The 15,404-nt window shown below is 39.9% G+C and overlaps 1 protein-coding gene across 1 annotated transcript in view; it reads left to right on the plus strand.

The window, feature by feature from the left end:
• The first annotated feature begins 7,658 nt into the window (after positions 1 to 7,658).
• RAD51C (RAD51 paralog C) overlaps positions 7,659 to 15,404 on the plus strand; it is a 50,512-nt gene continuing 42,766 nt past the window's right edge. The window contains exons 1-2 of the mRNA XM_070944994.1: positions 7,659 to 7,833; positions 11,401 to 11,659. Of these exons, the coding sequence (XP_070801095.1) occupies positions 7,713 to 7,833; positions 11,401 to 11,659 (380 nt within the window). The 5' untranslated portion in view covers positions 7,659 to 7,712. The remainder of the gene's footprint in view (positions 7,834 to 11,400; positions 11,660 to 15,404) is intronic.

Genomic DNA, 15,404 nt, shown 5'->3' on the forward strand with positions numbered 1-15,404 from the left:
AGAAATCATTAAAAAAAAAAAAGAATTGCTGGCTAGAATGAGGGTTTTGATGCAGTCGCTGGATTGGGAACTGAGATTATATCCCAGTACATCCTTATAAAATATCCAGAGTGTGATAGCCGATTTATCGATTTGATTAAAAGATTGGAGCTTTCCTTATCTTATGCCCTTTTATAACATCATGAAATTTAATTTAATAAATTAGTAAAGTTTTACTAAAAGGGATTGGTAATATATTTATATCTATCTCCATTCATACATCTAATGCATCTCTATTCATCCATCCATCCACTTCTCTCTACAAATCTCTCTCTCTCTCTCTCTCTCTCTCTCGGTATATCTATATCTAATGGTATATCTAACTATCTTCTATCTATCTATCAGTATATCTAACTATCTTCTATTTATCTATCAGTATATCTAACTATCTTCTACATCTAACTATCTTCTATCTATCAGTATATCTATCTTCTATCTATCACTATATCTATCTTCTATCTATCAGTATATCTATCTATCAGTATATCTATCTTCTACCTATCTATCACTATATCTATCTTCTATCTATCTATCTATCAGTATATCTATCTATCAGTATATCTATCTTCTATCTATCTATCTATCTATCTATCAATCAGTATATCTATCTTCTATCTATCTATATCTATCAGTATATCTAACTATCTTCTATATCTAACTATCTTCTATCTATCACTATATCTATCTTCTATCTATCAGTATATCTATCTATCAGTATATCTATCTTCTATCTATCTATCACTATATCTATCTTCTATCTATCTATCTATCAATATATCTATCTTCTATCTATCTATCTATCACTATATCTATCTTCTATCTATCTATCAGTATATCTATCTATCAGTATATCTATCTTCTATCTATCTATCACTATATCTATCTTCTATCTATCTATCAGTATATCTATCTATCTATCTATCAGTATATCTATCTTCTATCTATCAGTATATCTATCTTCTATCTATCTATCAGTATATCCATCATCTATCTATCTATCTATCCTCTTCTATCCATATCTATCTATCTATCTAATCTATCTTCTATCCATATCTATCTATCTATCTATCTATCTATCTATCTATCTATCTATCTTCTATCCATATCTAATCTATCTTCTATCCATATCTATCTATTCATCCATATCTATCTATCTATCTACCCTCTTCTATCTATCTATCTATCTATCTATCTATCTATCTATCTATCTAATCTATCTTCTATCCATAGCTATCTATCTATATCATCTATCTATCTATCTATCGTCTATCCATATCTAATCTATCTTCTATCCATATCTATCTATTCATCCATATCTATCTATCTATCTATCTATCTATCTATCTATCTATCTATCTATCTTCTATCCATATCTAATCTCTCTTCTATCCATATCTATCTATTCATCCATATCTATCTATCTATCTACCCTCTTCTATCTATCTAATCTATCTTCTATCCATAGCTATCTATCTATATCATCTATCTATCTATCTATCGTCTATCCATATCTAATCTATCTTCTATCCATATCTATCTATTCATCCATATCTATCTATCTATCTATCTATCTATCTATCTATCATCTATCTATCTATCTATCCTCTTCTATCCATATCTATCTATCTATCTATCTATCTATCTATCTATCTATCTATCTTCTATCCATATCTATCTATCTATCTATCTATCTATCTATCTATCTATCTATCTATCTATCTATCTATCTATCTATCTTCTATCCATATCTGTCTATCTACCTATCTATCTCTATCTATTCATCCATATCTATCTGTCTGTCTATCTATCTACTATTCCCCCTCTCAATCAATCACATTTATCTCACTACCCAAGGCTCAGTTATCGCGCCTATAAGGAAAAAGGTTTAAAAAAAAATTTCAATTTAGTTCCTAAATCCTAGGAAGCTTATTACGGATTTGTCGCCCTCCTCCCCACCTTCCTCCTTTCGGATTTCTCTTCTCTAGGGCTGTTCCCTTCTCTGGCTTTGGGGGTACCGCGTGGGCTGAAAGTGCCCCCCCCCAGCAGACCTCCTTAGATCTCAGATCTCTCCCCGCGGCCCCCTCCCCTCCCCGCAAAAGGAAACCTCCGCTCGCCCCGCTCCTCCCTTCTCCAGGTCGCCCGACGCACCTCGGCGGCTGACTTTTCCTTTTTCAACTGCCGAGGAATTCAGTTGAGGCCGGCGGACGGCGTCACCGCGTTCTCTCGTCACTTGCAGCGGGGCGGGAGGCGGGAAGGAGCAGTGCAAAAACCGGGGCGTGTGTGTGCAAAGATTTGCACCCCTGGGACACGCCCGGGTGGTGTTTGCACGGGAAAAGCGTTCGGAATGGGGTTGTTGCACGCAAAATGTTTTGCAAACCGTCTCTGCGATTTTTTTTTATTATTATTATTTTTTTTGCAACTGGCCCCGTTGCAGAGAGGAAGTCGGTTGCATTAGAAAGCTGTACCTGTTTCCACGATTTGGGGGATTTATTTTAAAATTTATTTTATTAATTCATTCATTGTTAAATGTATTTGCTGCCTGTCTTAACTCTAGGCCAGGGGTCTCCAACCTTGGCAACTTTAAACCTGGTGGACTTCAGCTCCCAGAATTCCCCAGATATGGATGAATAGATAGAGATGTGGATGAATAGATAGATAGGAATGGAAGATAGATTAGATACGGATAGATAGATAGATAGATAGATAGATAGATAGATAGATAGATAGATAGATAGATAGATAGATATGGATGAATAGATAGAGATGTGGATGAATAGATAGATAGGAATGGAAGATAGATTAGATACGGATAGATAGATAGATAGATAGATAGATAGATAGATAGATAGATAGATACGGATGAATAGATAGAGATGTGGATGAATAGATAGATAGGAATGGAAGATAGATTAGATACGGATAGATAGATAGATAGATAGATAGACAGATAGATAGATAGATATGGATGAATAGAGATGTGGATGAATAGATAGGAATAGAAGATAGATTAGATACGGATAGATAGATAGATAGATAGATAGATAGATAGATAGATAGATAGATAGATAGATGATAGATATGGATGAATAGATAGAGATGGATACGGTAGAGATAGATAGATAGATAGGATAGATAGATAGATATGGATGAATAGATAGAGATATGGATGAATAGATAGAGATAGATACGGTAGATTAGATACGGATAGATAGATAGATAGATAATGATAGATAGATAGATAGATATGGATGAATAGATAGAGATGTGGATGAATAGATAGGAATGGAAGATAGATTAGATATGGATAGATAGATAGAGATAGATGATAGATAGATAGATATGGATGAATAGATAGAGATATGGATGAATAGATAGAGATAGATACGGATAAATAGATAGATATGGATGAATAGATAGAGATATGGATGAATAGATAGAGATAGATACGGTAGATTAGATACGGATAGATAGATAGATAATGATAGATAGATAGATAGATATGGATGAATAGATAGAGATGTGGATGAATAGATAGGAATGGAAGATAGATTAGATATGGATAGATAGATAGAGATAGATGATAGATAGAGATATGGATGAATAGATAGAGATATGGATGAATAGATAGAGATAGATACGGATAGATAGATAAATAGATATGGATGAATAGATAGAGATATGGATGAATAGATAGAGATAGATACGGTAGAGATAGATAGATAGATAGATAGATAGATAGATAGATAGATAGATGATAGATATGGATGAATAGATAGAGATGGATACGGTAGAGATAGATAGATAGATAGGATAGATAGATAGATATGGATGAATAGATAGAGATATGGATGAATAGATAGAGATAGATACGGTAGATTAGATACGGATAGATAGATAGATAGATAATGATAGATAGATAGATAGATATGGATGAATAGATAGAGATGTGGATGAATAGATAGGAATGGAAGATAGATTAGATATGGATAGATAGATAGAGATAGATGATAGATAGATAGATATGGATGAATAGATAGAGATATGGATGAATAGATAGAGATAGATACGGATAAATAGATAGATATGGATGAATAGATAGAGATATGGATGAATAGATAGAGATAGATACGGTAGATTAGATACGGATAGATAGATAGATAATGATAGATAGATAGATAGATATGGATGAATAGATAGAGATGTGGATGAATAGATAGGAATGGAAGATAGATTAGATATGGATAGATAGATAGAGATAGATGATAGATAGAGATATGGATGAATAGATAGAGATATGGATGAATAGATAGAGATAGATACGGATAGATAGATAAATAGATATGGATGAATAGATAGAGATATGGATGAATAGATAGAGATAGATACGGTAGAGATAGATAGATAGATAGATAGATAGATAGATAGATAGATAGATAGATAGATAGAATTCTGGGAGTTGAAGTCCACCAGGTTTAAAGTTGCCAAGGTTGGAGATCCCTGCTCTAGGCTGCTGACAAATCATTTAAAAAGAAGAAAAATTAGAGTAGTAAACAGAACTGAAGTCCCAAATGTGCTTTTTTTTCAATAGGAAACTGGACTTTCTTGGTTTTTCTTTGAAGGTGTTTTCGCTTCTCATCCGAGAGGCTTCTTCTGTTCTAGTTGGATGGGGTGGGGAATCCAGTCAGAGCTGAAGAAGCTTCTGGGATGAGAAGTGAAACGTCTTCAAAGAAAAAAATAAAGAAAGTCCAGTTTTTTTGTTTTTTTTTTAATTCGATTTATATGCCGCCCTTCTCCGGAGACTCAGGGCGGCTTATAATGCGTTAAACAATAGCCTTCATACTTTTGTATATTTTTTATACAAAGTCAGCTTATTGCCCCCACAAACTGGGTCCTCATTTTACCTACCTTAGAAAGGATGTAAGGCTGAGTCAACCTTGAGCCTGGTGGGATTTGAACTTACAGTAATTGCAGGCAGCTGATGTTAATAACAGTGCTTTAGTTTGCTGTGCTACCAGAGTTGTGGAAAAAAAGCATTTTGGGGACAACCGTGACCTGGATGACAGAGAATCTCCGTAGACAAACAAGAACGGAAGTAAAAATAATAGAAACGACACTAGACCAGAACATGAAAAAGAAAAAAATATGTGATTTTTTTTTCCCCACCCCACTTTGGATTTTGTGTTTTCATTTTTTTGAACAGAAAAAAGGTGAAATCACGGAACAATAAAATAATGAAAAAAGAACACGAGAATATGTCGAGAATCAAGAATACATCGATTATGACATTTTTATTTATTAATAAATTTGTACCCTAACTTTGCTAGCCAACATCTTTGGCGGTGGAGGCTCAGAACTGGAGAAAGCGTTGAATTATGTTGACGGGGATAGCAAGGTGGGTTGGTGTTTAAATTTAGTGAACCTCAAGGGTCAGGAGCAGTATATCCCCTGGGATAGACAGTTCCCTAAGGAAGCAACTGGTAGGGGATTACACCTGTGTGTGTGTGTGTGTTTGTGTGTGTGTGTGTGAGAGAGAGAGAGAGGAGGGAGGGAGGGAGAGAGAGAAGAGAGGTGGAGGGAGAAATGGAGAGAGGAGGTAGGGAGGGGAGAGAGAAAGATGGAGAGGGAGGGAGAGAGAAAGAAATGGAGAGAGGAGAAAGGGAGGGAGAGAAGAGAGGGAGAGGTGGAGAGGGAGGGAGAGAAGAGGGGGAGATGGGGAGAGAAAGGGAGGGAGGGAGGGAGGGAGAAAGGGAGAGGTGGAGGAAGGGAGAGAGAGAAAGGGAGAAGGGAGGGAGTGGGAGAAGAGAAGGGGAGATGGAGAGAGAAAGAGAGGGAGGGAGAGATGGAGAGATGGGGAGGGAGGGAAGGAGAAAGAGGGAGGGAGAGGTGGAGAGGGGGGAGAGGGAGAGAAAGAAAGAAATGGAGAGAGGAGGGAGGGAGAGAGAAGAGAGGGAGGGAGGAGGGAGGGAGAGGAGAGGGGGGAGATGGAGAGAGAAAGGGAGGGAGGGAGATGGAGAGAGAGAGATGAGGAGGAGGGAGGGAGAGAGAGAAAGGGAGGGAGGGGGAGAAGAGAAGGGGAGATGGAGAGAGAAAGAGAGGGAGGGAGAGATGGAGAGATGGGGAGGGGGGAAGGAGAAAGAGGGAGGGGGAGGGAGAGGGGGGAGAGGGAGAGAGAAAGAGAAATGGAGAGGAGGGAGGGAGAGAGAGAGGAGAGGGAGGGAGGGAGAGGAGAGAGGGGGGAGATGGAGAGAATAAGGGAGGGAGGGAGATGGAGAGAGAAGAGGGGGACGGAGGGAGAAAGTGGGAGAGGTGGAGAGGGAGGGAGGGAGAGAAAGGGAGAGAAGAGAAGAGAGGGTGAGATGGAGAGAGAAAGAGGGAGGGAGGGAGGGAGATGGAGAGAGAGATGAGGGGGAGGGAGGGAGAAAGAGGGAGAGAGGTGGAGGGAGGGAGAGAGAAAGGGAGAAGGGAGGGAGGGGGAGAAGAGAGAAGGGGAGATGGAGAGAGAAAGAGAGGGAGGGAGAGATGGAGAGAGAAGGGAGAGAGGGAAGGAGAGAGATGGAGAGAGAGAAGAGGAGAGTGGGAGGGAGTGAGGGAGAAAGAGAGAGAGAGACTTAAGTAGAACTTCCATATTCAGGCCAGCTCTATCTTTAAATGCCAGGTTTGGGCCAGGCAAGAATGTTGGGCTTTACAAACATGGGTTATCAAGTCCTGTTGAATAAGAGAACGTGGAAAGGGTTAGACTCCAAACCTGCACATTTTTTTTCTTTTGCACGAATGGAAGAAGCTTGCGGGTGACACAAGACTTTTCTCTTTGGAGGAAGTGTTCTGTCGGATTTGAAACCTTGCATATTTTATTGCATTTTGCTTTGTCTGGATTGTTCCTTATCCAGGCGCCAATCCAATTTAGCGCCTCCATTGTCAGCTATTTCGTTTTTTGCACTCGCACGCCAAGTACAGGGAGTCCTCGAGTTATGACCACACTTGAGCTCAACCTTTCCGTTGCTAAGCAGCAGCAGTTAAGTGAATTATGCCCCATTTTACAACCTTCCTTGCCACAGTTGTTAAGTGAACCCCTGCCATTGTTAACTTGGTAAGACCGTCGTTAAGTGAATCTGGCTCCCCACCCTTGACTTTTACTTTTCGGAACCCTGCAAAAAGGAATCACATGATCCCTGCAACGTGATCAATACCTGCCAGTTGCAAAGCATTCTGAATTTCTGCAATGGCCGTAAGTGTGAAAAACGTTCATCGGTCACTTTTTTTCAATGCCATTGTAACTTTGGTCACTAAGCAAGTGGTGAGCCTGCACCGTTAGCTTGACTTCAACTCCCAGAATCCTCTCTAGTGCGCGCGCACTATCTTTTCCCGCAAGGGTCTGGACTTCAACTCCCAGAATCCTCTCTAGCGATCGCCGGCACGAGTGAGCATGTTGAGAAGCTGTCTTATCTCCGCAAGGGGTTGGAACTTCAACTCCCAGAATCCTCCCCAGCCAGCGCATGCTCGTTCCAGCGGATCCAAAAGCGGAAAGCCCTCCGCCCTCGCGAGTGGCTGGATTCCAACCCCGCCCCCTGAGTTATTTCTTCGGCGCAGGCGCGCTACCCGAGAGTCTTCTGGGAGTTGAAGTCCAGCGCCTCAGGAAGGCGGCGAAGCATGGACGATGCCCGTTCTTTTCCCTCATGGAGCTCAGGGATTTGGGCACCTTCCCCTTACCGCCGGTTTGGCGGGCGAAACTAACGGCCGCCGGTTTCCAGACGGCCCAAGAGATGCTGGAGGTCGGGCCTTGCCAGCTGAGCAAAGGTATCGCGGCGGCCTGAGGGAAAAAACGGGTTTTCCCGCCAAAAAAAACCCCACAACAACTTCGCCAATTTGGGTCAAAATGAACTTTATTCTTCGGATCTTTCCTCACGACCACCTTAATTTCCAAGGGGGGGTTGTCGTCTTTTTATCCTCCGTCTTTTGAAGCGCTTGATGTCTTTTTTTTCCGGGAAAAGTTTTTGAACTCGGATGGGTTGCTGGGCCTCGATAAACCAAAACACCTTTTTCGTGAGAGGATTTAACAATCCCACTTCTTGTCAGACACAGTTTTGTGTGGTGGAGGGGGAGATTTTTTTTTTTGGAGCCCCCTAAAATGATGTGTATGTATGCAGGGGAGGGTGTCAGACTCAAAACGAGTGCTCCCATCTATTTTATTTTATTTTATTTATTACATTTCTGTGGCGTCCATCTCGCTCTAAAAAGTGACTGGCTAAAAATAATACCTCGGGTCGATATTAAAAACAATAACTATACACTTTGACATGCATAACTTTATATAACATTCTCTCTTTCCTAAAATTCTCTTAGCTATATTCACTATAAGTAGAACTCTGTGTGTGTGTGTGTGTGTGTGTGTGTTGTATATTACACAATAGGGAGAAGGGCGATGTATATATTTGATTAAATAAAAGTGTGGGTCTATATACAGACATACATAGTAAAGAAAGAAGCAAGACATCCTGCGAGCTCCGGAACTTGAAAATTTGAAAATAATTAAAATTTTATTTTACTAAGCTTTCGTCAGCCATCTGCTGACATCTTCAGAGTATTAAACTACCATTACAGTGATCTCTGCCTTTTTTAAAAAAAAATTTTGTTATAAACTAAAAACAAAAGACAGAAAGAGGACAATAACAAAACAAAATTACATACATACATTTGAGGTTGATTCAACCCCCATATATATACAGTTCCTAAGTAAAATTACATATCATCATACTATAGCTTCAATTAATTTTATCATATTTCATCTTGCCCTTATTAGTCTTCTTGTATCTAATATTACCTTATATATATTTAGCTTACTATTTTCAAATCTGTGCTGTATGCTTTCCTAACACATCTACCTCATATCATTTTTACTTCTATCCATTTATGCCATTTATCCCAACTTTGATTAAATATTGATTTATGTCTATCTTTAAGAATATATGTTAGTCTATCACATTCTGCACACCGCAAAATTTTGTTAATAATCATCTGGTCCGATGGTACTTCTTTCTCTTTCCAAAATTGTGCATATGCAATTCTAGTTGCAGTGGTAATATGAATAAAAAGGTACCAGTCTATTTTCCTTATGCCCCCCCCCCCCGGGTTTATTCCTAATAGGTAGACCTCTGGTCTCAGTTGAAAGCTAACTCCTGTAATCTCCATGAGCCAGTCCTTTATCTTACTCCAGTAGCTTTGAGCTTGTACACATGTCCACCATTGGTGGTAAAATGTACCCCTGGCTGACCCACATTTCCAACATTCTGCTGGAGTTCCTGGAAACATCTTTGCGATTCTTGCTGATGGTATATGCCTTTATATGCCATTAAAGGCAGATCTCTGCCTTTATATGCCATTAATCAATTTGGCCCTTGCGCGTATAATAGGCCCTTCCAGCCATCTCCCACTTGTAATCAGCTATGTTGTTTTTGCTGTCGTCATGTTGGATGATGGAGGCTTAATTCCTACTGCAGTGATGGCTAACCTTTTTGCCGTTGCGTGCCAAAAGTGGGGGGAGTACAGTGGGGTCATGTATGTGCGTGTCTACACTCATAATTCAATGCCCCCTGCCCCCATGCATGCATGCATGACTCCCCGTGTGACCCCCGCTTTTGGCACATGATGGCATAGTAGGCCCGTTTTTTTGCCCTCCCCAGCCTTTCTTGGAGCCTGGGGAGGGGGAAACCGCCTTCCTCACCCCCCCCCGGAGACCTTCTAGAGGCCAGAAATGGCCCGTTTCCCGACTTCCAGTGGGCCTGGAAGGCCCAAAAATCAGCTGGCCAGTGCGTGCATGTGCGCTGGAGCTGAGCTAGGGCAATGCACGCGTACCCACAGATATGGCTCTGGGTGCCACCTGTGGCACGCCTGCCATAGGTTCGCCATCACAGTCCTACTGTTTCCACCCTCCCAGCTTGCTTATCAGTGGGGGATGATGTTAGCCTGTCAACCATTGCAATTTGCTGCCTTGTCCGTGACCTCGTGGTCGGCCAGGTTCGTTTCTCATTAATCCTATCTGTTACAGTTTGAGACAGCCCTGCTGGGTTGCTCTGTGTTTGGTCAGGGCTAACTATGCCTTCACAGGCTGAGTCTGCATGCTCAGAGGTTGGGGGTGGGTGCCTTTGGTCTCTGCTCACTGATGAAAAGCCGTCTCTGCTCCTCCTGCAGGGTCTTTCTTGGTGTCTCAAAGCCTGGTAGGCTGGTGGCAGTTCAATATGCCAGACATACATATATATACACAGACACACATATGGTACAACATGTTTACAACCACATGCATTTGCCTGTGCCGGAGACCAGAGATTTACTCTTCCATATAAATATATGGAAATATATTGTGTACACAATATACACAGACACACACTTATATGGAAGAGTAAATCTGGTCACTGGGACGGGTGAATGAATGTAGTAAACATGTACCATATCTGTGTGTGTATGTACAGTAGTGGCAAAATTTAAAATGTTTAAACATTTTAACTAACTTATTTAACATGACACAGGAAAACACCCGAGATTTTAATTTTTTGCATATATATATATATATATATATATATATATATATATATATATATATATAATATAGTGTGTGTGTGTGTGTGTGTGTGTGTGTGTGTGTGTGTGTGTGTGCGAGCGCACTTCAAATACTCCCACTGTGGATCTGGCCATCTGTTAAAACTCCTGGGTTGTACATGAATCTGAAGCAAAATGCCTCTGTTGAAGGAGTTGATTCCTAACATGAGTTCAAAGAATCTTGTGTCACTTTCTGCATTTTATGGCATTTTATAAACTGTAATGTAAGATACATTAATGTCTAAGATGACAAAATAAATTGGAGAATAAACCCGGTGGGTTTTGCTTTTTAGTGGACAACAGTAGGAATGTAGTATTATCTTTGTCAACCACAAGGTGATGCTATCATGCCATGCTTTAGTTTTCATTAAAAAAAAAACAACAGGTGGGTTTGAAGAAGCATAAATAAAATGAAGAATAAAAGGGATTTTTTGATATATCAAAACCCTAAGAAAATATATGGCAATTATGAAAGCTTCATATTTTTCCTTCATACTGGTTGTTTATTCATGCTCTGCCCTTCTCTTCTACAATTTATTTATCAATATATAAAAAGTACAGGTATAACAAACAGATTGAAACATTTCTAGCAATTAAAAAGCAAGTGCCCAGCAGTAGCAGTTAAAAAAAAAAACCTTGTTAAAAGTTTCAACTACAAGAACATTTCTTATAGGTATTCCCCAAAGAAGGATACCTTTTTAAATGGCTATTAGTTAACTAATTGTGTCTCTTTTTAATTATATTAATATATTCTGTGTTTCAATTTTTCAGAGATTGGCATTTCTAAAGAGGATGCTCTAGAAATTTTAAAGGTGATCAAACGGGAACAGCAAAATGATGGAGCAAAACCTTCTGAGGAAGCAGAAACGGTTAAGAAGAGGACAGCCCTGGAACTGTTGGAAAAAGAGCAGACTCAAGGATTCATCGTCACTTTTTGCTCTGCATTGGATGACATCCTTGGTGGGGGTGTGCAGCTCACCAAAATTACAGAGATCTGTGGAGTGCCAGGTGTCGGGAAAACACAATTGTGGTAAAACACACTACTAAGGCTCACATTTCTGTAACTTCCCTGTGTTTATCATTCTCTTTGAAAAATCTTGGTGACTTTATTAACTGTTAGCAATAGCAATTGCACTTAGACTTATATACCGCTTCATGGTGCTTCACAGTACTCTCTGGGTGGTTTACAGAATCAGCCTATTGCCCCCAACAAATCAAGGTCCTCATTTTATCAACCTCAGAAGGATGGAAGGCTGAGTCAACCTTGAGCTGGTGGGATTTGAACTCCTGGCAATGGACAGAGCTAGCCTGCAATACTGCATTCTAACCACTGTGCCACCACAGCTCTTCAAGTTGATACCATCAAATCTTGATGAATTGAAATCACAACTCCATGTTTAGTCTCATTTCCAAGTGCTTGGCATCCAGAAGGCAATTTGGCAACATTAAGACTTCAAATTCCAGAATTCCCAAGCTAGCATGGCTGGCTAAGGAATTCTGGGAGTTGAAGTCCACAAGTCTTTAAACTTGCCAAGTTTGGAGATCCCTGCTCTAGTGATCAAGGCAACAGGCTAGAAACCAGAGGACTCTGAATTCTACTCCTGTCTGTCTTAAATATGAAAACCTGGCTGAGTGAATTTGAGCCAGACACCAGGAGTGAGTGAGTTCTAGTCCTGCCTTAAGGTATGAAAGCCAGCTGGGTAACTTGGAGGCCTGTCTCCCTCTCTCAGCCCAACCCACTTCACAGGGTTGTTTTTGTGGGGGAAAATAGGAGGAAGGGATATTATGTATGTTTGCCGCCTTGAGTTATTTATAAAGATAATAAAGGTGGGATGAAAATCTAATAAAGAAGATGGATAGCTATTACCAGCCAGAACAAATAACTGGGAAAGAGTCATAACTGGCTAGATAGCAACAGTCTGACCTTAAAAGACAGCCGCTTAACATTCATAGCATATGTACTACTAGCATTTCTGTCAGTGAGCTCCTACAGTCTGAAAAACCTTGATCAGCTTTTGATCCTGATTTACTGGCTGGCTTTCACAAATTAATTTCAACCAGAGTGCCGCTTTAATGTAGATTATATTACTGGCGTCTATCTTAAAAAGATGTAAGAATTCCTATTACGGATATAATGGCTGGATTTCCACACTTGGTTGAACCCGTGTTTTCTTTGGCTTTGGCTTAGCTTAAACAAACCATCATATTTAAAGTACTTGAATACCATACATAGAGCCTTTTGCCATCAGGATTATAGAATACCTAGGAAACAACAGCAAAAGCTCATCTTCCCCAGGCAAAGGTTTTCCTTCCTGTTCATAAAATTAAATATAGTATAATCATGATCAGCTAAAGATTTTTTAGCATTCCGAGAGAAGCCACATACAAAATCAGAAGCTTTGGAGCTTTGCCTTCTCACCATTACAGGCAGTCCTCATTTAAAAACCAGAATTTAAGCCCAACATTTCTGTTGCTAAGCAAGACAGTTGTTAGGTGAGTTTGCTCCATTTTATGACTTTTCTTGCCATAGTTGTTAGCTGAATCACTGCAGTTGTTAAATTTGTAATGTAGTTGTTAATTGAATCTGGCTTCCCCCGTTGACTTTACTTGTCAGGAGGTTGCAAAAGGGGCTCATGTGACCTCAGGACAGCATAATGCATGCCAGTTGCCAAACACCCAAATTTTGATCACATGACCACAACAATGGTCATAAGTGTGGACAACAGTCATAAATCAGTTTTTAAGTGCCATTGTAACTTTGAACGGTCACTAAACAAAAGGTTGTAAGTCGAGGACTACTTGTACTGCATTGCCACTTTGTCCTTTTAGAAGATGTACATTCTCTTTACTTTTCCTCTAGTTCTGTCACGTCCATCATCATTTGTGGTATGTTTTGAAAGGCTCACCTCACTCTGAGTTCTTCCTTTTCTGACAGATCCTACAATTTCTGGAGGTAACTTTCTATTCATTTTTTATATTCCCCTCCTTTCATTTCCTATATATGATTCTTTTACTCTTCCGCGTTTTTAGAAAATTCTGCACATATCCACATTGGCCTCTTTCGGTTTCTCTCTTTTTTCTTTCTTGTGGGGATTGTTGGTGTTTGCACTTTCAGTACGTCATTTTGCAAGATTTCCTACCCTTCCTGTACAATTTTCTTCCTTGGGATTTCAGGGCCATGGGAACCGACCTTTCCTTCCTCAGAGTCCATCAAAATCTGCTCTCGTTCTCGTTTCTCTTTCTCCAGATACCATTAATTCAAGGCTAACAATGTTCACTTTCCCCCCAAGGCACCTTGTCATTTTCACTTCTTTAAACAATTAATCTCTGATGGTGAGAATTAGATCCAGGGTGGCAGATCCCCTTTTTCTTTTTTCTTTTTATTGTTATACCTTCCGAGAAATGAAGTCGGCAAGAGAGAACGAGAATTTGTTCGACCTTTGACTCTTGGCAGATTCCCAGCAGATGTCACGATAATTGAATTTTTCCATTATCAATATTGCATGCCTCTTTGAAAGACTGGTCATCTAATGCAAATAGATCAGTGGCCATTAACCTTGGTGGCCGTGTGACAGCCACTGAAGGCCATCTGCTGGGAGGCTAGTGGGCTTCCTTGTATGCTTGGTTGGCCACTGTGAGAACAGACCGCTGGACTAAATAAACCCTAATTATGTTCTTACGATCTCATGACCCCATCTTTATCTTCTGCCTGTCCAAATGGTCAGTAATAATCCCTCATAATCATGTCCGGTTTTTGTTTCTCTCTGCATTCTTAGAGATAATATTCTTTAACAATGTAAGCCAACCAGAGTCACCTTGTGGCGAGGTAGGTGGTAAATAAATTTAATAAACAAACAAATAAATAAATAAATAAATAAAGATAGTCGCACATTTCATGCAGGATTTCCATGCTCTGATTCCTGAATTTCTGAACAAGCATATTTGTTCTTTACATTTAATTCAACACTCCCACACACACACACCCTTTCTGTTGAGTTTGTTCCAATAAATTGCTACTTTGCACTGTTATATATGCCAGTGTTAAGTAACATCCTGCCAACTTTCAGCAATGTACCAATAGAAGAAAATATTTGCAGTCACCAGGATTGAACTGTGGGGTCCTTGGTGCTCTCTGAGCTGGGCTGTCTTTTTGCAGACATTTTAGGAATGTCCACCTAAACATATTTGTCTTCCTGATTTAGAATTTCTGTACTCTGTGCATTGGTGTAAAAACTTCAGAAGTTTCAAATTCCACCTACTGATCTCTCTGTTATAGTGTCCTGCAAAACCCTTCATCCTGGTTCCTGCTGCTCCACTGTGTTCAGTTTTCTTGGCCCCAATCTTTGGCTGCATAATTAGGGAGAATCTCGTTTCTTTCCAGGAGTCATTCATGAGGGTAGGATAGGTTACTGTCATAAAATGCTTCTGATGTAAACAAATTCTTAAAATAAGAACAACAGGGTTGGAAGGGACCTTGGAGGTCTCCTAGTCCAACCCTTTGCTCAAGCAGGAGACCATATACCATTTCAGACAAATGACTGTCGAAGCTCTTCTTAAGAACCTCCAGTGATGGAGTATCCATAACTTCTATTCCGCTGATTAATTGTTCTCGCTGTCAGGAAATTTCTCCTTATTTTTAGGTGAATCTCTTCTTAATTAGTTCCCATCCATTGCTTCAGGTGCTTTGGAGAATAGGTTTTTATTTTTATTTTTATTTTATATCCAATTTATATACCGCCCGTCTCCCTGAGGACTCAGGGCAGTGTACAGCCGAA

This window comes from Pituophis catenifer, unplaced genomic scaffold (assembly GCF_029215685.1).
Source record: "Pituophis catenifer annectens isolate HBS135680 unplaced genomic scaffold, rPitCat1.0.hap2 SCAF_1, whole genome shotgun sequence".
Classification (NCBI taxonomy): Eukaryota; Metazoa; Chordata; class Lepidosauria; order Squamata; family Colubridae; genus Pituophis; species Pituophis catenifer.